Source organism: Chaetomium globosum, genomic scaffold (genome assembly GCF_000143365.1).
Source record: "Chaetomium globosum CBS 148.51 scaffold_1 genomic scaffold, whole genome shotgun sequence".
Classification (NCBI taxonomy): domain Eukaryota; kingdom Fungi; phylum Ascomycota; class Sordariomycetes; order Sordariales; family Chaetomiaceae; genus Chaetomium; species Chaetomium globosum.
The window spans coordinates 642769-669523 of record NT_165976.1 but is presented as its reverse complement, the minus strand read 5'-3'; the positions used below and the strand labels follow the sequence as shown (position 1 = coordinate 669523).

Below are 26755 nucleotides of genomic sequence, written 5' to 3'. Positions count from 1 at the left end.
AGCACAAAGTCCAAGAACCGTTTACGGGGCCAGCGGGCGGTTTTCAGTTTACCGAGAACAACAGTTGTAAGGGACCAAAGACATCCAAAGGTTCCCAGCCGGGGTAGATGACCTAACAAGTCAGACAGGAGACCGAGAGATCTTTGAATGGAAGGACACTGACAATCCCCACGGATAGGGTCCGGCGTCTATTGAGCTCGTGCTCCGTTGCGCTATTCCCTAGCACCAACCCGATGGAGCAGAATGCTAATATCAACAACAAAGACCGAAGCGGACTGTGCATCTTGTCAGCGTTAAAGTTAGTGGTAATTGACGATGAGTGTTGTCTGGGTTTGTGAACTGCGTCCCCAAGCATGAGAGCGGACACAACGATCCAGATGTCCCGGGCGTAGCATGCTTTATGCAGCTGAGGAGAATCCATGCCATCTCGTGATTGAGGCTAGAGTTACATCCGTCCATCTCTCCAGAGAAGAAGGAAACGTCACGAGTGCTTGGCCTTCCTGGGGGTTGCCCAATTCGGTGGTGCTTCTGGGTGTAAATAACGTGCTCAATCTTGCGCTTGCTGCAGGGGCCATGTTCCTCCAGCGTAAGACGGACCAATCGCGGGAGGGACTGTTCCCGGGTCCAAAGGTCAGAGTCATGGAAGAGAGGGACGGACCGTCTAAAACACAATATGTTGGAGCCACTGACATACACACACACACACACACACACAATTTATTCCGCCCGGCGGGCCTAACCCGAAAGGGCAACTATCATACAATCTACTAATACATATCCTAAAATGGATCCTGATCTCATGAAGCCCGTACATCCTCCTTTTCTGGTTTATCTCCTTACAATTTTGCCCTCTCTGCTGCGGATGCTCGTGGGTTAGTTGTACGAATAGTAAGCTGGCTTGAAGGCTAGTCTCCAAGTGTCCAACGTCCTATCTTCGGCGGCTGAAGCGCGCTTACTCCGTGTGACACGAGATGAAGGGGGTTGTTAGTCGGGGTTTAGGATGGTGAGGTTAGTTTGCTTCATTCTGTTGTTGTTCAGTCCTCAGACGACCTGTGGCAATGGCAAAACGTATCGTCGCCCGCACCGCCCGCATGTTGGGGGACCAGTCCTTGTCATCCGAGGGCGACTTTCCTCCCAGGTAGAAGGAGAGGTTCCCCCTGTGGACATCCGTACATTGCAGCATCTCCCTACGGTGTTGATCCCATTGCTTGCATCGGAAGAGGAAGTGGTCCACTGTCTCTCTGGCTTGTCCACACGTACACTGGTCTGACGGTGCTGCTTTGATGCGATGCAGGTATGTGTTGAGCTTGGCCATGCCTGTTCTAAGCTGAGCAAGCACGCCGGCCTCGCTTCGGGACAGGTGGTCGTATAATAGTTGGGTGTGCTTCCCTGGTAACGCTATATCGACTCTCTTGGAATGTCTGCCCACTTTGTCAGGTAAGGACGTGGGCGGTGCCCGCTTTGCCCATGCGATACGGAGGGCTGTTGACCGCATGGCAGGATCCTGCGTTTGTGGCGTAGCGTCCTGCCGTGTTGCTTCCTTTGCTTTCGCTTTGGCTGTGTTCAGGAGCTCGTTTTTGGTACCCGCTTGGATCCAGACGACCGAGATCGTGTTTCCCGCCTTGCGTAAGGCACTTATCGCATCGTACGCCTGACAGAGATATTGTTGTCCTGATTGCTGGTGTGGTCGCTCCAAGGCCATCACGGCTGCCTTGTTGCTGGTGGCAAGGATGATCTTTCGGTACCTGATATTTCGAATCAACCTCAACGCGTACCCAATAGCCGCAAGCTCGCCTGAGAACGGGTTTTGCTCCGACCTGGAGCCCAGCGTCACACTAAAGGCTTCGTTCCTTGGAGCCATCTCGCATCGGCAGCGGGAAGACGGACGACTCCTCCGATCCCCGACCCATGTTGTTTCGTGCGGGAGCTGCTTACGGCGATCCGGACCGCCCCACTCCTGTCTCTTTTTGCTGGATGCCCGTTCTGTCAACCGTAGTGCGGGACCTCGCCTCTCCCCAGAGCGCTTATACGACGGCAGCAATGGTTTCGAGGCTAGTCCCAATGGGACGTCCTTGAGGAGATCTGCTACTTGAAAGAAAGCGGAGCGGTAGGATCTCCGGAACTTGCGCATCCGGGAAGTGGTGTTGCGGAGTGGATTCGTCTCTGGTAGGGTGTGGATGTCCGTCCACATCTTGATCGCCCTCTTCCAGAATCGATCTTGAGCCGTGGGGATGTGAGCTTCTGCTTCTGCTACGCGTGTTGCTACCGTGCTGAACGTTCCTATGATCCCTTGCGCCGCGACCCTCTGCACCCTGTGTATGGCCGGCGCGGTCTTCCAATTGCATTGGTGCATCCAGACGCTGGATGCGTAGTCCACCACTGGCGCGACCATGGCGGTGAACAGCTGCCGCGCCGTAGCCGGGGATAGACCACTGAGCCGTTTCAGCTCCATCGCCGCGCTGAGCCCTTTGGAGGCCGCTCTTGCGATATGCTCCTTATACCTGAGCTTGGCATCCATGACCACTCCAAGGATCTTAACGTGGTCTTTCGGCTGAACATCTTGACCCTTGATCGTAAAGGGCTCCGAGTTGGCTTTATAGGCCTTGCGGGTAAAGTGGATGACGGCTGTCTTGTCTGCTTCAAATGTCGCTCCGCTTCTCTTTTCCCAGTCTAGTGCTTGGTCGATGATTGCTTCGATGCCCTTGCGTGTGCTTTGTGCCGTCGGTCCTGTGACCCAGGCGGTAAAGTCATCGACAAAGGCTATCGCACCACCGTTGCTATCGATCTTTCGCTGGACCAGATCCGCGTTGAAAAAGAGGAACAAGATAGGGGAGAGGGGCGAGCCTTGGGGCAGGCCAGCCTGTGGGAGGTCCCGTCGTTCCGCAGCATGCCCGTTGACCTGGATAGAGGCCGTACGGTCAGAACAGAAAGCTTCTGTCCATCGGCACAGCTCTTCCGGGATACCACGTGCCCTCATCCTCTGGACTAGCCGTTCCTTGCAGACTCCGTTATAGGCTCCCTTGACATCGAAGCTAATGAGGCTGACAATCTTCCGTCCTCTCCAGGCCGTGTAGATCTGCTCCTGTAGAAATACCAGCGCCTGCTCTGCTGATCGCTGCTTCCGCGCGCCGAAGTGGTTGGTGGGCAGGAGGCCGTAGGTCTCCACGGCGTGGGACAGCCGTTCCGCGATCACCGACTCCAGCACTTTGCCCAGCGTTGCTAGGAGGGAGATTGGTCTCCACGCCTTTGCGATGGTGTAGTCCTTTTTGCCCGGTTTCTTGAGCGGGATGATATTAGCATGTCGCCACTGGCTGGGAAGGGCCCCGTCCTCCAGTGAGGCACGGAAGAGCGCCAGTACATGGTGCTTGACCACCTGCCAGACTTCCTTCCACACCACTGCCGGCAAACCGTCCTCCCCTGGTGCCTTCCAGGACTTCGTTGCGAACAGCTGTCGTTCGACTTCCTCCATCGTAAGGATAGGCGTCATGATGGGTGCCCTCTGTGGTCTTGGACCTTCATCGTCGATCGTATCGGGCAAGGCCGGGAAGAATCTTGTTAGGAGCTCTTCGGCCTGTTCTCTATGATCGGCCGTGGATGTACCATCTGCTCTAACAAGTTAGCGGGATCCTTCCAAACGTGGTATCATCTCCGGATTTTAGATACTTTGCAGCCTTCCAAATGTTGTCGTTGTCTGCAAGGAACTCGGCCCAGTGCTTCTTCTTCTGCTGCCGGATGGCATCGTGGTACTGTTTTGCTGCACCCTTTGCCAATTCCTCAATCTCGGCTGTGGTCCAACCTGCCCGGCGTTCCGAGCGAGCGCGGTTCCTCCAGTGCGTGTAGATGTGACGTAGCTGCGTCAGGTCCGTAGTCCACCATCGCTTTGCGTATGGCGATGGCCGGGCTTTGGGAGTGAGGGAATGAACCGCGCCTGAGACAGTGGACATCAGGCGGTCCGTTCTCTGCTGGACTGTCCCCTCCGCTGGGGTGTCCCCTAGTGTATTTGCAATTTTGGCTCTGATGTCTTTCCATGGCGCGTTCTTGAGAAGCAGTCGGTCGTGGTGCGTCGGCACAGGTACCTCAATATCGAAGACTGTTTCAATCGCGCGGTGATCTGAACCGTGTTCCGTTCTATGGACTCCACATCTGATCACGGCTTCTGCCAGTTCCTCCGAGGCCAGGACCAGGTCGATAGTCGAACCGTATCCACCTGCTTGCCATGTTATTGTGCCCCTTGGGAGTAGAGTGCTTAGAGTCAGCTCGTTCATGAGGTCGATGATGGGGTCGGCTTCCCCTTGTCTCACGGATGAGACGTCGTCTCCCTCCCCACATTTGGTCGTGGCAGTTGAAATCACCTGCAACCACTATATCGACAGTCGTTCCTACGCCCCGTTTCGCCTTTGCTACCACCCTGCGGAGGTTCTCGCAGGTGTCTTTTAGTGCCTCGCCGTCCCCACACGGTACGTAGACGGACGCGACCAGGACTACGCGCTCCGGGAGCCGTATGACTGCTGCCGTGATGTCCGGGGAGTCCACTGCCACCTGCTCGGCTTCCACGATTTTGTTCACCCAGAGCATGCTCCGGATAGCCCATCTACCTTCCTTCAACGTGCACGGGATCATCTTGGTCCATTTGTGATGCTCCATAGGGGTCGTCAGGAGCCGTCCTTGGATCCTCCGCGCCTGGGGTTCCTGAATGGCTATGACGGCAGCGTCCTGGATTGCCACGTCGTTCATCAAACTATCATGCACCTCCCCTTGCTTTCTGACGTTCAATTGGATGACCTGAAACGTCCTATTCATGACGAGATGGATAGAGCTTCCGGCAATTCTTGCTGAACGATTCATGTGGTCCTCCGCACAGAACGCACTTCGGTATAGCTGCTGAGCACTCGCTGTGACGGGTGGCCCTCACTAGCGCACATTCCACACACTTGAGGGTTCCTGCACTGGAAAGCTTTGTGGCCAATCTGCTGGCAGTTGTTAGCATTTGGTTCAGGCCGCGCCCGACGTTCGAAGATTTCCCGTGTATCCCGATTCGCCTCTCGCGTGGAAGAAACCCCTCATTGATGAGCCTCTTTAGCATCGCCCGGCTTTGGTGATATATACCACCATCGATCCATACGCTTTCGCAGTGTCCTTCCGGCTCAACCAAGCCAACTTGGCGATCTGCACGTCGTTCTCTCGGCCCAGGGTTTCCGCCGCTCCGGGGAGTACTTTGCCTTCAGGGTCGAGAACGGCCGTACGGTTGACGTTGTCAACTTTGACTGGGTACAGCTAGGTCACGTAGGACGTGTGCACCCGGCGCCTTCTTCGCTTCGATGATGTCCTTGATTCTCTTTACTTCCGCTTCGTTCCTGCCAACGATCCTAAGGCGGTTGATGTTTCCTCTGTCTCTGGTAACGGCAAGACAACGCCATTTGGGTTGGTCTCCCGGCGCTCGCATCTCGTTCTCGATGAGTTTGCGAAGAGCCACTGGTGTAGCCTCTTCGATGTGTTCCTCCGGTACCCTGGTCATGTCTACCGTGCAGAACGCTGGCTCTGGCGTAGCCGTCCGGCTTGCGGAGGATGCCAGACTAGGACCGCTGGTAGGAGGTGTACATCGGGCGACATCCGCATACGCCGGCCGAGCAAGAGGGGCTTCCTGAGCCTGGTTCATGGCGTGGAGCTGCAGTCTGGTGTCCTCGAGCTCGCGGCGGGCTTGGGTGAGTTGCTCTCGCGCTTGCGACAGTTCTTCGGTCAACCGGGCCGTCATTTTGGCCATTTCTTCTACCATGTGATCCCTGAGCTTTTCGAATTGAAGCTGAAATTCCGTTTTGATAGTGTTCAATTTGTTTTCGAAGTTGCAGTCCGCAGTTTGCTCTTGGCCCTGGATTCCCTCCCTTGCTCTCTCGGCCGCTGCGGCCCGAATTGAGCGGTTTTTGTGGTTTCTCAGCATTCTCTCACTGCTGTTTTCCTCCTCCCAGTCCATATCGTTTTCTTCTTGCATTGATTCCATCGCCCTCGCCGTTTTCACCCTTTTGCGCTGGGGCCGGCGATATCCCACTCCTGGGGACCCCGAATCGCCTCTCATGACGTCAATGACGTCTGAAGCGCCGCGCGCCGCACCTGGCATCTGGAAAGACGGGATCTTCAACCAGCTGCCTCAAAAGACGTGAAGAAGATTAATATAGTAAGTAAAACGTGAATTGGGTGTCCTCTCGCCACTGACATAATGAGCATAGAAACATGGTATCATTCAGCGTTATTGCCGTTACAGCTTGTGAAGGAAACTGCTTATCGCCTAGGTACTGATTCAGTCTGACTCGTTTCGGGTATGCAACGGGCACATGGAAACAAATCATATGTGCATACACACAATACAACTACTAACTCGCTCATTGGGGACATGATAATAGAGAAAGTCGATTTTGTCCACAGTACCCGAGAACTATTAAGAGGCAACGAACTTGGATCAACCACCTAACCAGCACGATGTTCACAGCTCGCATTCTCTAACAAGTGCCCTGCTAACTACTCCTGGATTCCCCAACGGTGTCCACGTCCCACATACGAAATTACTGGACTTCGATGGCACCGAGCTTGGTTGGCTGGCAGTCCGGGGTGAGTTCAGACCCCTGAAGAACTAGATAGATGTTGATGGTACTAAATCTATCACGTCCTTCTTTGCAGGTGACCCATTCGGCCGGGAAATCCCCCTTGTAGACGAACCAGCCATCCTCGATGGCAAACGGCACCGTGATGTCGTCCTCCTGTTTGGGAAATGGTTAACGAAATCAACAATGCCGGCACCGACGGGACAGGGGAAGTACCATAGGTGTAATGGAGGGGTCGTTTTTGGCGAGCAAAGCCCATTTGCCTCCCCAGACTGGTCGCAGCAAAAACCCGCGTCCAATATCGCCCTCGTCATCCAGGGGGATCTGGGCCGGGGGGTTGCTCGGATCCAAGGTGAACCCGACGGGCGCCAACCGTTGGTAATCGCCCGGAAGTTCGCTTCGTTCAATTCTGGCGGGGCCATACGCTGACAGCGCCAGATTCGATGGAAAGAGGAGAAAATCAGCCGATGCCGCTTGGGTGAGCAGGGCAGTAGCTGCCAGGAAAAGTGACGAAAGCTGCATGTTGACTGGCGGTTTGGGGCGGTTCGGGTTGTTGGTGAGGCGAGTTTGTGTGGATGGAAGATGTTGAGCACTGAGCAGATTGCAAAGGAAAGGCTCAACTGTCTAGGTGTCAGAATACGGGATTCACTGGTCCAATCAGGCAATCAAGTATGGTTGTTGTCCGCGCTTGTTCCGCGTCCGTTTTATTGTTTTTTTGTGTGTCCTCGTTCAGACTCCGACATGTGGGTCCCCTTGGGGTTTTTACCCGTCGAAATGAGAAGTGATGGTTAAGCTAAACATGCCCCGTTTTCTTCATATCCGAAGCCTCCACCCCGATATTCTGACACACCCCCTCAGCGTTGCCTTTCTGGCAAGGCTGCAGTTACTTTGAACGGGGTTCCGGCTCTTCTGATCTGGCGGCTGGTGGCCTTCGTAAATGATCTTCCACCTCCACAATGCTCAGACAGTCTAGAAACCCTTGCCACTTCTCCCTCTGCAGCGCCTTCGTGAAAGCCGTCGGCAATCATCTTGTCTGAAGGCGTGTACGCAGACTCGAGTGATCCATGACCGCCTTGTTGCAGGCTTCCCGAAGCCGAGCTAGGTCAAGTGGATGCTGCAGGTCCACGTGGCGACCGCTGGCGCACCCTGAAGGCTGTGGATGAGCGGTAGGTCCAGCAGTCGCGTCGTCTGGCTGATGCAGCATTGCCTCCTGAGGTAGTTGTCTTCGAGAGCGACTGTCAGCTCTTTGAGAAGCCTGTCGATGAAGAGTGCTTCCTTGGCTGCTTGCGAAAGGGAAAGGAGTTCGGCCTCCGTGGATTGACGTGGTGACCGTATCTTGCTTGTTAGCCCTCCATGCGATCAGACCTCCAAATAGTTTCATGGCCAGTCCCTGGGAGCTCTTCCGGTCAAGCGAATTGTCAGCAAATGAGGCGTCACTGGCAATGTCAAGCGTGTCTGCTCCTCCAAGTTGAAGGGCGTAGTTTCGCGTCCTCTTGAGGTAAGTTAGGACCTGATCGGCAGCTTGGCAGTGCTGTGGCCCCGGGTTGTTGAGAAATCGAGCCAGTCTTGATGTTGCAAAAGAGATATCGGCCCTTGTCTGTACGGCGGCAAACAGGATCGATCCGATCGTTCTCTGGTACCAGTTCAGATCGGAGGCGGTAGTCACACCATCGTATGGTAGGAGTTCGTTTCGGCCCATTGGCACCTCGCTTTTCGCCGGTCCTCGAATCAGCTTGCTGATCTTGTCGATATACGCCGTCTGAGAGAGCCTGATCAAACGTTTTGTCCGGTCTCTGATCACTTCGATCCCGAGGAACCATTGAAGTCCCCCACCCCCTGAGAGTTCGTATCGCTGACCCAGCTTCGCGGCGAGAACCTTTTCTAGGAGTCTCTTTTCTTTGCGGAACGCGAAGACTATGTCATCGACGTAAAAGAACACAAGGATGCCGTCCTTCTTGAAACAGCAGGGGCTCGATGAGGAGATCTGAATCAAATTCCCAGTTCGATCATGGGGTGGTTGTCAGGTTCCTTTTGCCATAGGAGGGGGTAGATATTTCTCAAATCCATAAGAGGGCCTTCTCGGAGTTTCAAGGATCGTATCGCCCTTTTCGGTGACCTCGTGGCATCTCCATGTACACTTCGTACGGGAGCTTCGCGTTAACGAAACGCGTTGACTGCGTCATATTGAGTCAGTTCTAGATCAAAGCGGGCAGCAATGCTCATCAGAGTTTTAAACGATCGGCCAGCCAGTGTCGCGGCATAGGTCTCTTCGCCTGCTGACCACCGCTGCTGGTCTCCTCTCACGACCAGACGAGCCTTGCACTTCACAAAGTAACCGTGCTTGTCCGTCTTGTAGACGTATACCCACATGCAACCAAGGATCTGTTTGCCTTGGGCCACAGTCCTGGGAACTTCTCTCCAGGACTGCATCTGGTCATGGCTCTTCAGGTGATCGAGTTCCGCTTGATGGAACAGTTCCTTTAAGGGGTGATCCTGCACTCTCCCGTTCTTTGGGGGTACTGGCAGTTCTGATCTGTGAGTCCTTTGTAGAGCCTTCAGTCGCTCGAGGATCGTCCCTTTGTTTGCGTCCGTGTAACCGGATCGCATCGGTCTAAGCCGACGTCTGCGCGCTTGATACGCTTCTCCCCTCGCGGACTTCGGATCAGCGGTCTGCCTTCCAGCATTGTAGGCCTGCTCCCACGGGGTAGCCTGCTGGGTGTCATTGTAGGTTACTTCAACCTGACTGGCATTGTAGGCCGCTGCAACCTGCTTGACATTGTAGGGGAAAGTCGCCTGCCTCGGGCCTTCTTGCCTCGAGACATTGTAGGCTTCAACACCCTGCCAAGCATTGTAGGTTGACTCCTGGTCCTGGGGCTCGTCATATGACGTTTTCTCGTACATGGTGGTGAAGAACGCTGCTGGAGGGGACTGAGGCGGAGTAGGGAGAGGCTCGAATCGTGTAGAGGTGAGCTTCGACTCTGAGCTTGAGTCTTCCACTGGATCCAGAGGATCTCCCATGTCCATCACTTCCTCGTCTTCTCCTGATCGGCCTGTTGGCTCGTCCTCTAGGTCGGGTTCGGGTAATTCGGCAGTGTCCAAGGCCTTCTTCAGGTCCTCTTCGTTGAGGATCCGCAAGTCGTCTCGCAGTTGTTCCACGTTGCCGCTGAAGAACTCGTCTTCGTTGAAGATCACGTCCCTGGTGCTGATGACGCGGTTGAGCGAGGGAACCCATACTCGATAGATGTTGGACGATTGATATCCGATCAAATATCCTACCCAAGCCTTGGGGTTGAATCTCCTGATTCGATCCTTCTTCTCTTGTGCTTTCGCCGTCATGGCGTATGCCTTGCATCCGTACGCTTTCAGATGCGTGCCTTCAGGCTTCCTTGCCTGGGCGAATCCTCCCGCGTGGGTTCCGATCTGTGTGTGGAATCGCTCGTATGGTGATTTCCAATGGTTGATCAGCGTCGGAGTGCGATTATGAAGATAGACTGCTGCTTTGACGATTTCTGGCCAAAGGAACTCTGGAAATTTTGCTGACTCTCGGATCGCTCTCGCCTTTTCTTTGATCACACCCCCTGAGCGCTCTGCGCCGCCGTTCTGTGCTTGAGTGTACGGTGCTGAGGGCTCGAAACGGATACCTTTCTCGGCTGCCCATGAAATGATCCCGTCATGTTTCATGACTTCGTTGTCGGTCTCGATGACCGCGGGGCGAATCCTGTACTGCGTGTCCAGGTAGATCCAGAGTCCGTCAAAGGCTTCCACAAGTGTCTTCCCCTTCCGATCGGTGAGGTAGAAATCCCAGACCAGTCCAGACCAGCGATCGGTGACCAGCATCAGGTGCTTGAATCCTTCGTATCCTTGGGTGTATTCGTGGAAATCGACGGCTAGTCTCTCGCCTACCCCTTGGGTAAATTGGCGTGGACGACGGCTGATCTGTCGCTTGATCTTGCTCTTGGCGCATGCCTCGCACTGGACTGTGGTTGGCCCTCTGATCTTCACCCCCTGAGCTGTCCGCTGCAGTCGGGCTAAGGCCTCTGGTCCTGGATGCCCGTATCGGAGGTGCCATTTCTGGGCTTCTGCTGTGACTGATGGTCGTTTCCAGTTCGTCCAGCGTGCTGATCGGGTTGCAAAAGATGCATGGTTGGAATTGGCGTCGTTGTATTCGATGACGTACTGCCCGTGTAGGTCCCGGAGTCGACACACCACAGAGTTGTCTACTCTTCTCCTGAGGAGGGTTGGGTCATTTCGGTTGTCCCAGTAAAATCCCTGCCGTCTGATGAGACGCAAGGAGACCAAGTTGCACTGAATGCTAGGGATGAATGCCACGTCTCGAAGTCTCATGACCTTCCGCGTGGTCCCCAACTGGATGGTTACGTCTCCGTATCCCCTGACGGCTAATCGGGAGTCTCCTGCCACGATATAGTCGTCAGGAAGCGCTGGTCTTTTATTGAAGAACCTCTCCTCTTGGTTGAAGATGTGGATGGTAGTCCCTGAGTCCAGAATTGCCGATAGGAGCAAGGGATATGTGGATCTGGTTGAGAACGATGCCTTGATGGCTATGAACGATGCCTCCTCAATGGATCCCACTCTCCGGCCGGCGAGTCAATCCTCGATAACCGGTGTCCCTTCTTGTTTGGTGAGACTTTCGGACGCTGATCGGCTACTTCCCGATCTGGTTCCTGTCCTAGGGCGCTTGCCCCTCATGCCTTGAACAATCCTCTTGATGTTCACATCTTCTTCAATGCGAGATTCACCCCTGCTATCTTTTCTCATACCGTTGAGCAATCGAGACTAAACCAGGTTGGGGCTTGTTGGGACAGAAAGAAACACTCCTCGATCTTGTGTCCCGGGACGTCACAGAGCATGCACTTCGACGAAAACGATCGGTTGTCTCGCGTGCGTTTCTTGCCTGAACGGGTGCGTCCTCCCCGCCCTCTGGATGCGCCTTCTGCGTTTTGGTCGTTGGCCTCCTGATCCGCGTAGGTAGGTCCAAATGCACCTCTCCCAATCTTTTTGTGCATTGTTGTGGGCGCGACCAGGCCCATCTCGTTGCGAAAGTCCACCGCAAAGTCACGATACGTGAGCTTCCCTTCTTGGAAGTCTTGCCCTTTGGTTTGACGGTATGATATTCCCCACGCGACAGCCTCTGGAACGTTCTTGATGGATCGGAAAAAATCCCGCGACCACGAGAGGTAGTTGAGCGTCTCGGCGACTCCCTTGTCGTTGGCGACGGAAAATGCCGTTTCCCATTTGTCGATGAAGGTCTCATAGTCCTTGATTTTCGCTAATGGCTTGAGGGCTTCGTGGTAATCGTTGCTGGCTTTGTTGTATCCCCATTCGGTTGTGGCTCCCACCTCTTTCTTCAGGTTGATGTACCACTGGGAGATCGAGTCATCTGCTTTGCAGCAGGTCCGTCGATACTTCGGGTTGACGGTCTTGATGACGAACTCGCCGATTTCTGCCATGGCCTTCGCTTCTTGCACGTAGAGGGTTTCCAGACGGATGTAGGTTGCCATGTCTTCGTTGAATCGAGTGCGGCCGCCGTCGGTGAGATCCGCCACGGATATCGGTCGAGAGCCTGAAGCTACGGTGATTGTCGAGTCTGTCGCGGATTGCGCGCCTCGGGCCGCGTTCGCTCGGGTTGCGTAGCCCTGATCGGGTTCCGGGCATATCGGTTCTTTCCTCAGGGGCTTCGTTCCCTGGACTTGGTCCCAGACGCGTTGGAGCTTGACTTTGCTCAAGAAGTCTTGTTCCCAGACTTCCCAGTCGCCGGGGCCGTCTAGATAGACGAATCGAGACTGACTTTTTGTCTGATCGGTCGTCATGATGTCTTCCGGAGTTGTCGGTGAATCGATCGGGCTCTGGAGTGTCGAAAGCGCGGTATTGCTCTCAGAGGTAAGATAGCCGTATTCAGAGGAAGCTCAATTGGTATTGTAGAGCGGGATGAGACTCTTAATTGTCAGAATACGGGATTCACTGGTCCAATCAGGCAATCAAGTATGGTTGTTGTCCGCGCTTGTTCCGCGTCCGTTTTATTGTTTTTTTGTGTCTCCTCGTTCAGACTCCGACATGTGGGTCCCCTTGGGGTTTTTACCCGTCGAAATGAGAAGTGATGGTTAAGCTAAACATGCCCCGTTTTCTTCATATCCGAAGCCTCCACCCCGATATTCTGACACTAGGTACTTTATAGCATTCTCTAGCATCTCATTCTTTGCGCGTTTTCCAGGGCCGACATCCGTGGGTGAGGATCTTCCGATCGCCCACGATAGTGATGCTGGCAGAAACCCTAGCCTTGGCCCTAAGAAGAGTGATCGGTGGAAATCCCTCTCATTAGTGCCGGATTTAACAGCTAAGATCTACGCCGACCGCTGGTTGAACCTAGCCAGGCGCGAGCCAGCTTGCTAGGCCGCGGAAATTTAGGGAAAGGAGTGGCTGCCAAGGCTCTTGGTGAGCAGCTGAACTCGAGCCACATCGTGCAATGATCGATCGATATGCAAGACATTGTTCAGACCACCAAACTCTCGAGGTCAATTCAGCTGGCCCACAGGAACTGCATACACGGTCCATCCTCGGCAACATCAGCACGGCGTGGGTAATCATGTAGGTATGTACCTCGGAAGAATGCGTGTTTCATAGAATTGTCACATTACTGCTTGACCCAGCACACTTTGGGCCAAGCTGGATCATCCGACAGCGGGGCGTCCCTGAGGTTGGCCACGAGAACTGGGCGTCCAACCCCGAACACCAGATGAGGGTTATTCGGCATGATTACTTTTCATTATTGACCAACAACTTGCTGCCAACTAAACTACATCGTCACCGCTACTAGGGCCAGCTGACGTTTGGAACACGCCACTGTTGGCTGTGCGAACAAAACAAGACTTTAGCAGGTGAAGACGGAATCGAGACACAGGACGAGCGGTGAGTGGACGTTCAGTTTGGTACCCGGAGGTCTATTGAGGGCGATATCTGCAGGGAGAAGGAAGGCCGGCAGCCGTGGGAGTCGCCGCAATTTACCCAGCGTCGAGTGCGCCACCAATAGATCCATCTATCTCTGATGGAACCAGACCTGCGTAGATAAACATGATGTCGCAACTATCATGCTCTCTTGGCTCGTAGCTAGCCAGTCCCAAGTCGGCGGATCTGCGGAGATTGCTACCATCAACGTGTATGGACCACGAGGCATCACACTCACCGCTGCTTGAAGCCAGCTGAGATATAAAACATGTCATGGTTTGATTCGTTGTCGACACGGGAGTAGAGGGGTGTGATGGTCACACGGATGTGATGAACATCGAATACGCTCACCGGTTCGCCGTCCCGATGAACGCCGGGGACGGCAAAGAGGTGAATTCTTTCACTAGAGAACGTGAAGGCCAAAAGGCAGCCGGAAAACATGGGGAAAGGAGTGACCGGCGCTAAGGCTCCAGCCGACGAACTAAAGTCCATCCAGATCGAAAACCAACATGGGGGGATCTGCGGGAGATCGACCAAGATCGACCGGGACATGAATACCTGGAGGTATCTGTTGGATTTGGAAGGCGGTTAGGAGGGGCAATTCAGGGGTAACTAGTGGCTGGGCATTATTAGTACTTTCAGGATCAGGGCGAGGCCCGCGGCAGTGGGAACAAGACAGAGACAGAGAGACAGACATCATCATCAATGGACTGGTTGCCCCTCTTTCATCACCTTTTGGTACCGAATCACCTTGGTACAGTCAATTCGTAGCTGTTGGCTTTCCAACAGTATCTTTGCCCGGACTACCTAGGTTGTTTACGAAAAGATCCTCACCACGTCTGCCCAAACCAAAACACAAGGGCCATATGTGGGCTAACACTATAAAACAAACAGCATTCCTTTACATTCTCATCAGCATCTCACCCACATGACCTAGACTCACCTCGCCAACATAACGAACCCCCTCAAACCATCAGCCATCAGCCACCATGCAGCTTTCATCAATTTTCCTGTCGGCGACTGCCCTAATCGGTCAAGTAGCCGCGGTTGGTTACCACCTCCATGGGGGTGGCCCAGCGTCCCTATATGGTCCCGCCAGAATTAAACTAGGCGGCGGCTGGAACACAGGTGTGGTCGGATTCACCTTCAACCCGAATTACCCGCCTGCCGAGATCCGCGTGGATGAGGAGGGGGACATTGGGAGCAGGTTCTTTGCCGCGCGCGAGATCCGCGCCAACTAACGGCACACTGGGGATGTGGACACGGCTCGGAAATCAGTAGACAATTAGCAGCTCATCTGCTCCTGAGTCAACCTCTGAGAAAATCAGCTCGCGTTACAATGTCAATTCTTTTACCGTCTTGAGCACGAAGGACAACAGAGAACCCTTCTGCAACATCCCGGCTACTGCTTGGAACAACTGAACAAACGATGTAAATTACATGCAGTTAGTACATAGAAGCGAATCCTCTGATCCGGCTCCTCGGTTCAACCGTTCGACGGCGCGAGGGATACTGGAAGCCAAAGACCCTTGAGTGTTAACCTCAATCTCAATCCCATCTGGGCTTAGTTGTCGGACTCCCTGGCGAGGTGATGTTGCTGATTCGCCCGATGCCTTGCGGTCACTCCCGCTCTTTTGTCGCCTTTGCCGCAGAATGAAATCTGGAGAAAGATCGAGGAATCTGCGGGAGATCGACCAGGACGAATATCCTGGTGAGCCTGTTCACGCCCTGTATGCTGGACATGAGCCACACTAAGCCACAGGGACTCTCAAGGTTCATGTTCATTGTCTGGAAGAGCAGGGTGAGGGGGTACATGATACCTGAGTACAGAAATACCTAGGTACCTTGCTTAGGTCCTACCCAATCAGGTCCCTAGGTACCTGGGAGGTAGGTCGCTCGTAGATGAATCGTATTTTCGTATTTTCCGTCCCACACGGGGGCCACACACAATGGTGAACACGCTCATTACATGTAGCGACGTCAACTGGGTTCAAACGACGCCATCATGATAGCTACTTCGTCCGGATGGCCGATTCGATTGGTGCGGTGAGCTGGGACACGGATTTGTGCGTCACAGGCCCAAGTTTTTCTCGTATTAGAGCCAAGCGAGGCGGAGTGGCTTCAACGGCTCGTTCTTTTGCTCCTACGCAGCCCCGAAGGGGACTAGGATATTCTCAGCTGCAACCACTGTGCAGCGTCGCAGCCAATCTCATGATGGCCGTCAGCCAATAGACCCACCCATCGGTACCAGCCAGCATGTCTAGAAGAAGGTGCATGATTCGGGCCAGGGGCTAGACCCGAGCTAAAGTTCGTGTTGGGCACTAGGCAACAATGGCGTGAGATGTACTGGAGGTATAAGAGAAATTCGGCCACGGGTTGCATCCCTCTCTCGTGGCTTCGGGGCCCGGTGTTTGTTGTCCCTGTGAAAACGACAAGATGAAGACACAAGCGGTTCAAGCGGTGGTCTGCAGCGCCCTCGGTGCCTTGCTATTATGGGCGCCTGCCGTTACCGCCCAGCAACCGCACCAGCCAAGGATTGCATTGAAGCTGACGGAGGAAGCTCAGGCAAAACAACAGGACGATCCTAACTTTATCGCATCGCTCATACAAAGTGCCAGCCCAGCATCGTTCAGGCTGTCAGCCCCCGAAGAGGTCTCTGTCGATCCCATCCTCACATCCCAACGCTTGGATGACCTAGAGGCAAAAGTAGTGCCTACGGGGAAGTTCAATACTTTCAAGGTACCCAATTTCAACGCATGGTACAATGTCCAGGTCGGGCCGGGTGGTTCAGAGAACCAAGCGCGAAACGTCGGCGACACCGCCGCACAGAATACCACAGGAACCGACGAACCGCGGTTAGCTTTGCCAAAGGACACCCTCGAGCTTATTCACCGGCTTCATAAGCTTCCAGAAGTCGAGAGCGCGCACGCGCTCTATCCCGGGCCCCCGCCCGCAGTCAATGCCGGTGACGACCCTCGGAACGTGTGGCAAGGATACCTCAACGCGGCGCCCCAAGGTATTAATGCGCGGTACGCTTGGGGTTTCCCTGGCGGTGATGGCGCGGGAACGAATATCATAGACGTGGAACAAGGGTGGAATTTGAACCACGAAGATTTGGTAAGCCACACGCACTATTAGGAGTTGTGAGGTTTGCAAGGACGCAGGTCTAACATGTAGAACAGGCCGCCGCGGGCATTACACTGATCTCAGGTCGAAACCAAGCTTGGTTTGCGCACGGTACATCCGTCCTCGGGGAGATGTTCATGGTCGACAACCAGATCGGTGGGGTTGGGATCATACCCGCGGCCAAAGGGAGGGTGGTCTCGCAGCACCGTGACGATTGGACTTACAACACCGCCGATGCTATCCTGGACGCAGCCGCTCACCTGAGCTTCGGCGATATCATCTTGATCGAAGCACAAGAGTACGACCCCGTCAGCGGCGTCTACTACTGGCCGGTGGAGATCGTCGACGTCAACTTCGACGCCATCCAACTCGCAACCGCCATGGGTATCACCGTCGTCCAAGCCGGGTGCAACGGCGGCTACGACCTAGACCTGTACACCAGCCTCTCAGGAAAACGCATCTTTGACCGTTCCAGCCCAGACTTCCGCGACTCCGGCGCCATCATGGTGGGCGGCGCAAACCCCGCCGTCCCCCACACCCGGTGGTGGGGATCCAACCACGGCTCCCGCATGGACGTATACGCATGGTCCGACGGCATCGACACCGCCGACAGCGACGACGTCACCGGAACCGCAGACTGGTACACCAGCTGGTTCGGCGGCACATCCGGCGCCTCGCCCATCATCGTCGGCGCCGCCGCCATCGTCCAAGCCATGTCCCACGCCCGCCACAACACCAAGCTCCACCCCATCGAACTCCGCCGCATCCTCACCACCACCGGCGGCACCCCCAGCGCCGACCCGCCCAACGACCGCATCGGCATTATGCCCGACCTCCAAGCCATCATTGACACCATCTTCTCCGGCGCCAACGACACCTCGGACCTCTACCTACGCGACCACGTCGGCGACACCGGCGAAGCCACCACCCCCACCCAGCCCAACACCTCCCACCGCTTCACCAGCCCCGACATCATCATCCGCCAATCCTCCCTCCCCCACCCCGCCACAACCCTCGGCTCCAACAGCGGCACCGAATCCAACCCCTCCCTGTCCGACCCCATCCTGCCCGGCCACGCCCACGCCGTCTATCTCCGCCTGCTCAACCGCGGCAGCAGCCCCGCGCAGGACGCCACGGCGACGGTGTACTGGGCGGAGCCGGCGACGCTGGTCACGCCGGAGATGTGGCATGTGGTGGGGAGCGTGGAGGTCGGGGAGGTGCCGGAGGGGGGCGTGTTTGTGGTGGCGCCGGCGGTGGAGTGGACGGCGCCTGCGGATAGTGCTGGGAGCGGGTATTGTTTTGTGGCGGTGGTGGGGGCGGGGACGGATCCGGTGCCGGTGCCGGCGCTGACGGGGGGGTTCGAGGAGTTTGTGACGGGTGTGGTGCAGGGGAGTAATAATGTTGCGTGGCGGAACGTGGGCGTGGTGAGCGCGCCGCCGGCGTCGGGGAATGGGACTGGGTTTCATAGGTTTTCGCTGAAGATTCCGGGGGCGTTTGATGATGCGAGGGAGTTTGTGGTGAGGGGGGTTGGGAAGCTACCGAAGGGGTCGAAGGTGAGGCTGCAAGTGCCACAGGGGTTGGCGGGGACGATGGGGATGAAGGGGTGTGCTCATCGTGGGGAGGATGGTCAAGGGATTGTGGTCGTGGGGTTGCAGCCGGGAGAGACGGTGCAGATTGGGAAGGGCGTGCTGGCGGCAAAGAGTGTTGCGGATTGTCAGCTGCAAGTGAAGGTTCCGGAGGAAACGTACAAGGGTGAAGGAGATTATGAGTATGCGCTCGTGCAGGAGTGGCAGGGGGTCGAGGTAGGGAGAATAACGTGGAGGTTTGGCCCTGTGGCGGAGCTGTGACTTATAAAGAGCTAGCTTTGAACAGCCATTATCAGGTAACTAGCTAAATAATATAGTTTTAAAACGCTCCTACACGCGTTGTCGTGTTTTGATCCAGCCCGTAACTGAGAGGATGACTGGCACAGGATCCCTCAACTCATGAGTGGCCAGGGTGTGTAACAGTGCAAGCGGGGGAAGCAATAGAGCAACCCAAAACCCCTCTTCCCCTTTGGAGTTCTTCGGTACCCATAGTGCTGGTAGTGATTCCCATCCTTTTCCCACCTCTACGCCATGCCCAAACGTGACCATTTACGGAACCTTCTTTCTTCTGTCCCTGGGCCATGGAAACAGAAACAGGAACGGGCACAGGCCGATGCCGGTAAAGAGGCGCTCCACGAGTCTGAGTCCGGAACCCCTACTCCGGCCATTTGCGAGCAATGCCGCAACTTGGATCCCGACGATCCGGAATTCGGCGATCTCTTTCTGTGGACATCAAGGTTAGCGGGTACTTCACCCGCTAGCTGTCACTTTTGCCAGTTTATTTACGATGCAGCGACCGCGATGGTCCCGTCTCTGGCGTCGGACAGCGAGATACACGCCTCTGTTGAGTCGGATCCGCCGCGCAAGAGACTAGATTTCAGATTTGGCGGTCGGCTTATGGTGCGGGTATACGTGCGTCCCGGTACGCTTCTCCTCTATTGTGCGCGAGTACATGCATACTGCAGTTGAGAACAGGCTACCGACTAACATTGGACCTCTCTACGGTTTGACGACCCAGATCACGAGCGTAACCTTCCAACGAACAACATTGGCAAAGACAATGACCCGTTTGCCTTCATTTCTGCGCAACTCCAGAACTGCAAACAGAACCACCCCGGCTGCTCTCAGCGGCGTCCAGATTTCCAACCCACACGGCTCATACATTGCCCCGACAACACTGAACAACTACGGCTTGTAGAACTTGGCCCAGTGCCCGGGATCTCATCCCCAGTCGAATATGTTGCACTGAGTTATTGCTGGGGTGCTTCCGCCTCCTTCAAAACCACTCAGAAGAACATCGATGAACACAAACAAGGGTTTAGGATTTCTGAGTTGCCACAGACTCTGCAAGACGCTGTCACAGTTGCAAGGCAACTTGGCATCGAGTATATCTGGATAGATGCGATCTGTATTGTCCAGGGTGATGCTGCGGATTGGGAAAAGGAATCAGGCATGATGGCTGATATCTACAACAACGCCTACGTTACCATTGCAGCGCTATCAGCCGCCGCCTCCGCGGACGGGTTCCTCGCTTGTAAGAGAAACCCTCTGCAAATTTCCCGATCATGGTCGGAAGAGCATGGCGTCACGACTACCCTGGTCGCGCAAGAGAAGATACGAACTGGCTTACACGCTTCGGCATTGCGCAACGACTGGGGACCGACAATGGGTACCCAAGAAGGGGACTTCGATCCGGTACAGACAAGGGGCTGGTGTTTCCAGGAAGAGATTCTGTCCCGTCGATACATTGCCTTTTCTCGACAGGAAATGCAATGGTCATGCAGATCTTCGTCCACCTGCCAGTGTGGGTCACTCGATCATGACGCCGGTTCCGTTCGTCGCGGACCAACAAGCATGCAAAGCGACCCGTTCAGATTCTGGGCAGACGAGGTCCTCTTATTCTACACCCAACGGACCCTCTCGTTTTCAACCGACAAACTTCCCGCCATCTCAGGCCTGGCTCGAGCGATCCAACGCACAACTTCAGCCGATTACGTTGCTGGCATTTGGTTGCAGGACCTGACGCGGAGCCTGAACTGGAAGCCCCAAGACGACATCAAACCCTGCCCTCCCGAGTACAGGGCACCTTCCTTCTCCTGGGCTTCTATCGACAGTCCAATATGTACGCCTACGGCCCCCGACCCCTTGCCTGACCTCGTCTCCCTTGTCAGTTGGGTTGTGGAACCTAAACGCCAGGACCCGCTCGGTGAGATAAAATACGCGAGTCTCACATTGTGTGGGTTTGTTCATCCAGCAACAGTCACCCATCAGCCAGGAAGCTACAGCGGGTTTGAGTTCCGCGTGAACGTTGCCGGTCAAAAGGCAATCTTGGAAGATGACACAACTCTTGTCAAATTTAAGACGGAAGGGCCAGACGGCGCCGGGTTCTGGTCAGTACGTCGGTCAAGCAGGGAGGTGAAACATGTTGAAGGGGAATGGGGCCCAGGGGTGCCGGTGTTGGCACTTTGTCTTTCAGTCAACGAGTCAGAGGCCGAGTTCCTTGTCTTAGCGCAATGCCCAGATGACGCGACAAAGCTTGAGAGAATTGGAACTGCGAGATTCACCGCAGTAACCGGCTCCTATGCAGAGTTCGCCAACGGAGTGACGCAAGACCGCCACAAACAAACCATAACCTTAGTTTGACAGCGTCAACCCACCCAGGACAACCGGATTGTCAGATTCACCACCTACTTAGATTCGACAAAGTTCAGAAACTTGTATGTTAGGTAGGACATATGGAGATAGGATGATGCGAAGAACGACAGGCTCATGTCATAGTGTACCTAGAGCTAGGTATGTTGGTCCGTTCTTGCTTCTCATCGTATTTAGCGGGGGGCTTTGAAGTTAAAAGTTTGCGAAAGGTTCCGAACTTCCCCGGTTGCAACGTAGATACGATTTCGAATGATAAGGTACCCTGCCTTGAGCCTGCATCCCTTCGGACTCGAGGGCTAAATGAGCTTCACCGCTGCATATTTCATGCCGACACCGGCCGCGCCAGCCGCTTGTGTGTCCTGCCAAGCTATGCGGTTATTAAAACCAATCCTTCCATCTCTCGCGAGGCCCATAGTATGCGTTTCCCGATTGGTGTACAGCTCAAAACAGGGGAATGCTGTGATGACATGGTAGGACAGAACCTGCCGTCATCTTTCCAATTCGCGGATAAATGGGTTCCCAGGTTCGTGTTGGTTTAATAGGAGCCAATGGAATGTGTGGGATAGTAGGACACACACCTGAGGTATAACATGTTGCCCTCTTCCGCTCGTCTAGACCGTCATATGGTAAACGAAACTGACCAAAGCTACCAACCTTAGGTATGCATGTGCTACCATCAACTCATCACAGCCCATCCCACTGGGGGTAACCCGCGGCTTAAGACGGGGCAGTCACTATCAACCCCACTGATAATCAACATTCCGCTGGGCGCCGAACCAATATGCAAAGCATACGTCTCGCGTTGGTCAATGTAGCCGGCGGCTGCCGAGATGAGGGTATGACCATCAACTGCCGAGCCGCCTTCGCTTGCATACGAGTGACACTTGGCTTACCCAAAATGACGAACGGCTCGACCTTACTACCTGGATCCAAAGCCCGTGCTAAACGAGCGGGCAATTAAAAACTGGGTCGAGGGGCGGGAGATGACCGCCATCCCATGTGGCCAGAACGTGGCTGGCAATAGACATAACTAAAAGGGAGTTATCCCACGTATCATCTTCGCCCGACTGAAGGCTCCCCAACACAACCATACCATCGGCCAACTCGCATTTGACGTAACGCTCATGATGGTCCACTCCACGGCCTGGGCAACTGCACTCTTCGCCGGCCTAGCGGTGTCTCAGTCCTATCCTCCTGATGCGGTCGATAAGTTGGCAACCGACAGTTTGCCGAAACTGAAGGAATGGCTAGCAAAGAACCCCCAGGACAGTTGTACTGTTGAAACGGCCGTCAGACGGAAAGAGTGGTCAGTGCCATCCTTTCGACTTCAGCATACGATTGATGGTTAACATTTGGTAGGAGCGATTTGACTCCTCAGGAACGAAAGGACTACACCGACGCCGTCCTATGCCTTCAGTCGAAACCCGCCTTGACCAGCGCGGCAGCACCGGGCGCGAAGAGCAGGTTTGATGACTACGGTATGTGAAACTTTTTGAAGCTTGGCCAACCCTTAATGACTAGCCCCGGGCACAAAAGCCGATATACGGTGACTGACAAGATTGTTAGTGGTCATTCATATCCAACAAACGCCGAGGAATCACGGCTCGGTAAGATACTTATTAGTATCGTGGCGTTACCATCTAACATGCGCTAGACGTTCTTCCTCCCGTGGCATCGCTACTACGTCTGGCATTATGAGAACGCCCTGAGAACCGAATGTGGATACAAGGGGTATCAGCCAGTAAGCGAACTCCTTCAGTGACTTTTGAGACACAGTCCCTGACGAGAAACAGTACTGGAACTGGGACCGTTATGCCAAAGACCCGGTCAACTCGCCGCTTTTCGACGGCGGCGAGGCAAGCATGGGAGGTAATGGTGCAAAGGAACCCCACCAAGGCATCAACATACCCGGCGCCGGCACCATTCCACCCGCGGATGGCGGCGGTTGCGTTACCACAGGTCCATTCAAGAAGTATGTACTTCCAATCCAAGACTCTCATAGGAAGTCTTCGCCATTTTGTCTTGTCCCTAACCACCTTGCCCCCTCCAGCATGACGGTCAACCTGGGCCCGCTCGCGCCAACGCTCCAAATCAAGCGCAACCCCCGCGCGGACGGGCTGGGCCACAACCCGCGCTGCCTGCGCCGCGACGTCAACAAGCACGCGGCGGCCGTGACCACAGCCAACTACACGCACGAGCTGATCACGGCCAACCAGGAGATCTTCTGGTTCCAGACCGTCATGGAGGGTCAATTCTCGCAGGGCAAAGTGGGGGGTGCACGCGGGCGGCCACTACACCGTGTCGGGCGACCCGGCGGGTGACTTTTACGTCAGCCCCGGGTGATCCCGCTTTCTGGCTGCACCATTCCATGATTGATCGTGTGTGGTGGATCTGGCAGATGCAGGATCTTGAGAAGAGGCTGACCCAGGTGAGTATGACGAGGACCATGAATAATATGCCCCCGAGCGCGAACGGGACGTTGGATGATTTGAGTGGGTTGGGGGTGTTGGCGCCGGATGTCAAGGTGAGGGAGTTGATGAGCACGATGGGTGGGCTGAGTGGGAAGTTTTGTTACATTTATGAGTAAGGGGTTGGGGGGAAATTGATTGAGGTTACTGGCTGGCTGCGCGTCGGCATCGTGGGACACACCCTTCGGTGTACCTATCTTAGGGTCTTTCCCGGACGGTATCTGTTACATTGGCTCTGCTATGCGGTTTCATGCATTAGTCCATGAAAGCCTCCTCCAATTCGGTGTCCAGTTGAGGAGATTGTTACCACTCTTGAGTTCTAGGGCTTGATACTACCAGACACCGAACGACATCTGCTTTCCACAATGTCAGTATCTGCCTTTAACCACCAGTGCTTCCGTTGCTCTCCCTAACTGCTGGACAGACTCAAATAGAAGGTCAAAGACTTATAAAGAAGTCGGGCCTGGTAAATTCCAACCACCGCCCCTCGGTCTCCCCATTGCCAGTAGGTCATACATTACCGATCCCCTCCAAATCACCGGCGCCACGGTCCATGGCCAAGTCATCAACAGTAGGTACTTCATCTGCACCGCTACCCTACAGTCTACTCGGAACAAGCTTCCCGTCGATCCAAGTTGGTGTATCCCGCGGGACCTTTCCTCTCTACCCATTCTTCAATGAACGGATGATATCCGAAGGCACAATCCGCAGCCAAACAGAACGCATCTGGCTCGACCCAACACTCGGACCCCGACAACTTCCCAAACGGCCTAGCCGACACCGGCACGGCCTTCTTCGCCCTCCCCAACGCCTCCTTTACCAACCTCCTCACCGCCATCCCCCAAGCCGTCCACAACACCAGCGTGCCCGGGCACATAACTTCCCAGGATTTTGCGGAACTGCCCTGCGCAAAGCGCAACAACCCCACCAACACTCTCGCATTCACCTTCTTCGACCCGCGGCCCGGCGGCGGCCGGGGGGGGGGGGGGCGCATGTGGGCAGTCGATGTCATGTCTGAGGGGTGTGTAAGTACCACCTATGTGCTTACCTGCCTGCCTCGGTGTGGACAATTGCAATGTAATTATGTTGGGACATGGCCTTGGATTTTAAATCAAGAATCAATTACCTGGTACGTATGTAGATGCGGGTTAGTTCTAGTTATCCCCAAAACTTTGGCAGAAACCGCAAATCCAACCCCAGAATCTTGCACAGTATGACCAACTAGTCTGGCTGCGTACCGTGTGCCATACTCGGGTAAGGTACGTTAACAGCACTGACCTCGCTGCATACCAGGGGTGATCAGGTGTCATTGGGGGCCAGCAGTCATTGGACATGTTGGTTGGTTTGTTGTCACAAAATCACAGCGCTGCGTCTTTTTCGTGATAATGGGGTGACTGGGAAATGCCACAACAACCTCTTGCCGATCTTGGAAACCAACAGAGCCAACACAGCCTTTCCTTTCTTTCTGATACATAGATGCATGGTATGGTTGGTGTTTGCCCAGCCTCGCGTGGCGGGCCCTGTCAGTCTATTCTTGGACCTGTGGCTGCTTCCAGTGCAGCATGCGTCTGGGTCCGGTCACACTGGGCCACGATTCCTGGCCCCTGTCGTGCATAAGTCGGTTTCGCCTGCAACACATCCAACACGCCAAGGTCTCCAAGCACGGGGTAAAAAGTCGAAAGCCCGCAGGTTCAGAACTTCAGCACGATGCTTCTTGGTGGCGCGCTCTCATCCCCAGCCCAACGGGCATCAAAGGGCGGAATGTGATTTGTAACGACCCATGTCCCTTGAATGCATGGTGCGGCTCGTTGGTAAGAAGTCGGGCAGCCGCAGACATGCAGATGAGGCTTTGAAAGCCGCAATCTCCCAGCCTTACGCTCTTTCTTCCGTGGAACCAACTGTCAACATGCAGGACGCTTGCCCGAATGCCCGAGGTCTAACCTTTCCCCTCCACGGTAACTGGAACAGCAATGTGGCACGGCGACGTGCCAAGAGCAGGGGACCGGTTCCCACGACCTCAAAACCGCAGGTTGGGGGCCCTTGATGCAGGCGTGGTTTGTGTGGTGGCAGGCTTCGAGCTTGCATCACAGCCACGCTGAGACCAACCACCTGCGACCATGCGGCGTAGTCTTGCATATGCCCCACACAAACATTCACCAACTTCCCATCCCGACTTTTCTTCCATGGGGTGCCTGCGGCCGAACCCTCGCGGCCACTCATGATGCCTTACCCAGGGTGAGTTGGGGGCCAAACAGCCATCCGCAGTCATTGGAAACAGCTGTCCGGGACTCGAGCACTGGACGAGCCAACGGCATAAAGAATACCAGAAGCCCGTGATGGAGTAGGTCTCGAGGCATCTCTGTTCGCTAGACTGACTCGGCTGCCAACTTTTGCTCGACCAGCCATCATGGTCAAGTTTGGTTTCTGCTCTGCCCTCATCTGGGCCGCCGGCCTTGTTGTGGCCTCGGCCACGCCGGCACCCATCGTCGCGGTCCGGACCCGGAACTTCCCCGGCACCTCGGACGAGCAGACCCGCCATCTCATCTGGCGCCGCCTCGCGAACTTGGCACATGCGCGCCGAGAGAATGTGTTCAAGAACAGCGCAAGCCTTGACAAGAGTTGGAATGATGCAACTCTGTTCAGCTAGTGGGTTCCCTTGGTTCTGCCTTGATGCCATCAAGTTGATGGTGCCCACCTTCCACTTTCATCACTAATACGAGGCAGTACTTATGAAGCCGACACGGCCGGCACAAAGTTTGAGAACGCGACAGCCGAGGTCAGCATTGAGATCAAGTGTGTGACATGCTACTTCAAAGCTGGCGCCACGGCTCAGTTGACCATCGGGGGGGGGTTCGATCTTGGAGACACAGTTCGCAACGTAACCGGGCAGCTCAAGGATGAGCTCGGTGATCTGATTGAAACCACAGTGCAGAGTCTTGACGACTCCATTAACTTCGAGGAGCTTAAGCAGTTAATCGGTCCCGGCGACTTCGAACTTGACGAGTTCATCAATTTCGGCAACGTCAGTATCGATACTGACATCGACATTGACTTGCCCCCGCTCCCAGAAGTCCAACTCTTATTCCAGATCGACCACATGGACCTTTACATGGAAATGGACACGACCATTGCAGCTGGCGCGACCCTAACAATTCCGTTGTACAAATCACAAACGGCGTTCGGAATAACCGTGGGACCAGGGCTCGAGGCCGGTATTTTTGTGACCCTAGATCTGATTCTCAGTGTGGAGGGTGAAATCACCATTCGCTCAGGCTTTCATCTCCTCCTCGAGGACCCCGTTGGCTTTCAAGCTTGCTTTATTCGGCCGGAATGTGTCCGACGTCATCTTGTAAGAACAGTGAACATCCTC

At 55.0% G+C, this 26755-nt stretch overlaps 8 protein-coding genes across 8 annotated transcripts in view; 5 read left to right on the top strand and 3 right to left on the bottom strand.

Moving 5' to 3' along the window:
* Window positions 1–1009: 1009 nt before the first annotated feature.
* CHGG_00219 (uncharacterized protein) lies at window positions 1010–5752 on the bottom strand (the record flags this gene model as incomplete). The annotated part of the gene is made up of 4 exons (XM_001219439.1): window positions 1010–3578; window positions 3664–4090; window positions 4302–4892; window positions 5260–5752. The coding sequence occupies 4 exons, from the start codon at window positions 5750–5752 to the stop codon at window positions 1010–1012; spliced, it is 4080 nt and encodes a 1359-aa protein (XP_001219440.1).
* Window positions 5753–6554: 802 nt separating this feature from the next.
* CHGG_00218 (uncharacterized protein) lies at window positions 6555–7115 on the bottom strand (the record flags this gene model as incomplete). The annotated part of the gene is made up of 2 exons (XM_001219438.1): window positions 6555–6749; window positions 6810–7115. The coding sequence occupies 2 exons, from the start codon at window positions 7113–7115 to the stop codon at window positions 6555–6557; spliced, it is 501 nt and encodes a 166-aa protein (XP_001219439.1).
* A 502-nt stretch (window positions 7116–7617) lies between these two features.
* CHGG_00217 (uncharacterized protein) lies at window positions 7618–12421 on the bottom strand (the record flags this gene model as incomplete). Its single annotated transcript, XM_001219437.1, has 3 exons — window positions 7618–8577; window positions 8898–11057; window positions 11372–12421. The coding sequence occupies 3 exons, from the start codon at window positions 12419–12421 to the stop codon at window positions 7618–7620; spliced, it is 4170 nt and encodes a 1389-aa protein (XP_001219438.1).
* Window positions 12422–14542: 2121 nt separating this feature from the next.
* CHGG_00216 (uncharacterized protein) lies at window positions 14543–14794 on the top strand (the record flags this gene model as incomplete). Its single annotated transcript, XM_001219436.1, has 1 exon — window positions 14543–14794. The coding sequence occupies one exon, from the start codon at window positions 14543–14545 to the stop codon at window positions 14792–14794; it is 252 nt and encodes an 83-aa protein (XP_001219437.1).
* Window positions 14795–15989: 1195 nt separating this feature from the next.
* On the top strand, window positions 15990–18526 carry CHGG_00215 (uncharacterized protein; the record flags this gene model as incomplete). Its single annotated transcript, XM_001219435.1, has 2 exons — window positions 15990–16670; window positions 16736–18526. 2 exons carry the CDS (start codon window positions 15990–15992, stop codon window positions 18524–18526), a joined length of 2472 nt encoding a protein of 823 aa, XP_001219436.1.
* A 270-nt stretch (window positions 18527–18796) lies between these two features.
* On the top strand, window positions 18797–20960 carry CHGG_00214 (uncharacterized protein; the record flags this gene model as incomplete). The annotated part of the gene is made up of 3 exons (XM_001219434.1): window positions 18797–19187; window positions 19284–20659; window positions 20904–20960. 3 exons carry the CDS (start codon window positions 18797–18799, stop codon window positions 20958–20960), a joined length of 1824 nt encoding a protein of 607 aa, XP_001219435.1.
* A 1084-nt stretch (window positions 20961–22044) lies between these two features.
* On the top strand, window positions 22045–25429 carry CHGG_00213 (uncharacterized protein; the record flags this gene model as incomplete). Its single annotated transcript, XM_001219433.1, has 11 exons — window positions 22045–22223; window positions 22277–22395; window positions 22484–22524; window positions 22711–22889; window positions 22968–23184; window positions 23316–23500; window positions 23820–23956; window positions 24097–24410; window positions 24527–24532; window positions 24942–25196; window positions 25298–25429. The coding sequence occupies 11 exons, from the start codon at window positions 22045–22047 to the stop codon at window positions 25427–25429; spliced, it is 1764 nt and encodes a 587-aa protein (XP_001219434.1).
* Window positions 25430–25792: 363 nt separating this feature from the next.
* Window positions 25793–26755, top strand: part of CHGG_00212 (uncharacterized protein) — a gene marked incomplete at both ends in the record, with an annotated part of 2309 nt that continues 1346 nt past the window's right edge. Inside the window, 3 exons of the mRNA XM_001219432.1 lie at window positions 25793–26031; window positions 26110–26544; window positions 26636–26734. Of these exons, the coding sequence (XP_001219433.1) occupies window positions 25793–26031; window positions 26110–26544; window positions 26636–26734 (773 nt within the window). The remainder of the gene's footprint in view (window positions 26032–26109; window positions 26545–26635; window positions 26735–26755) is intronic.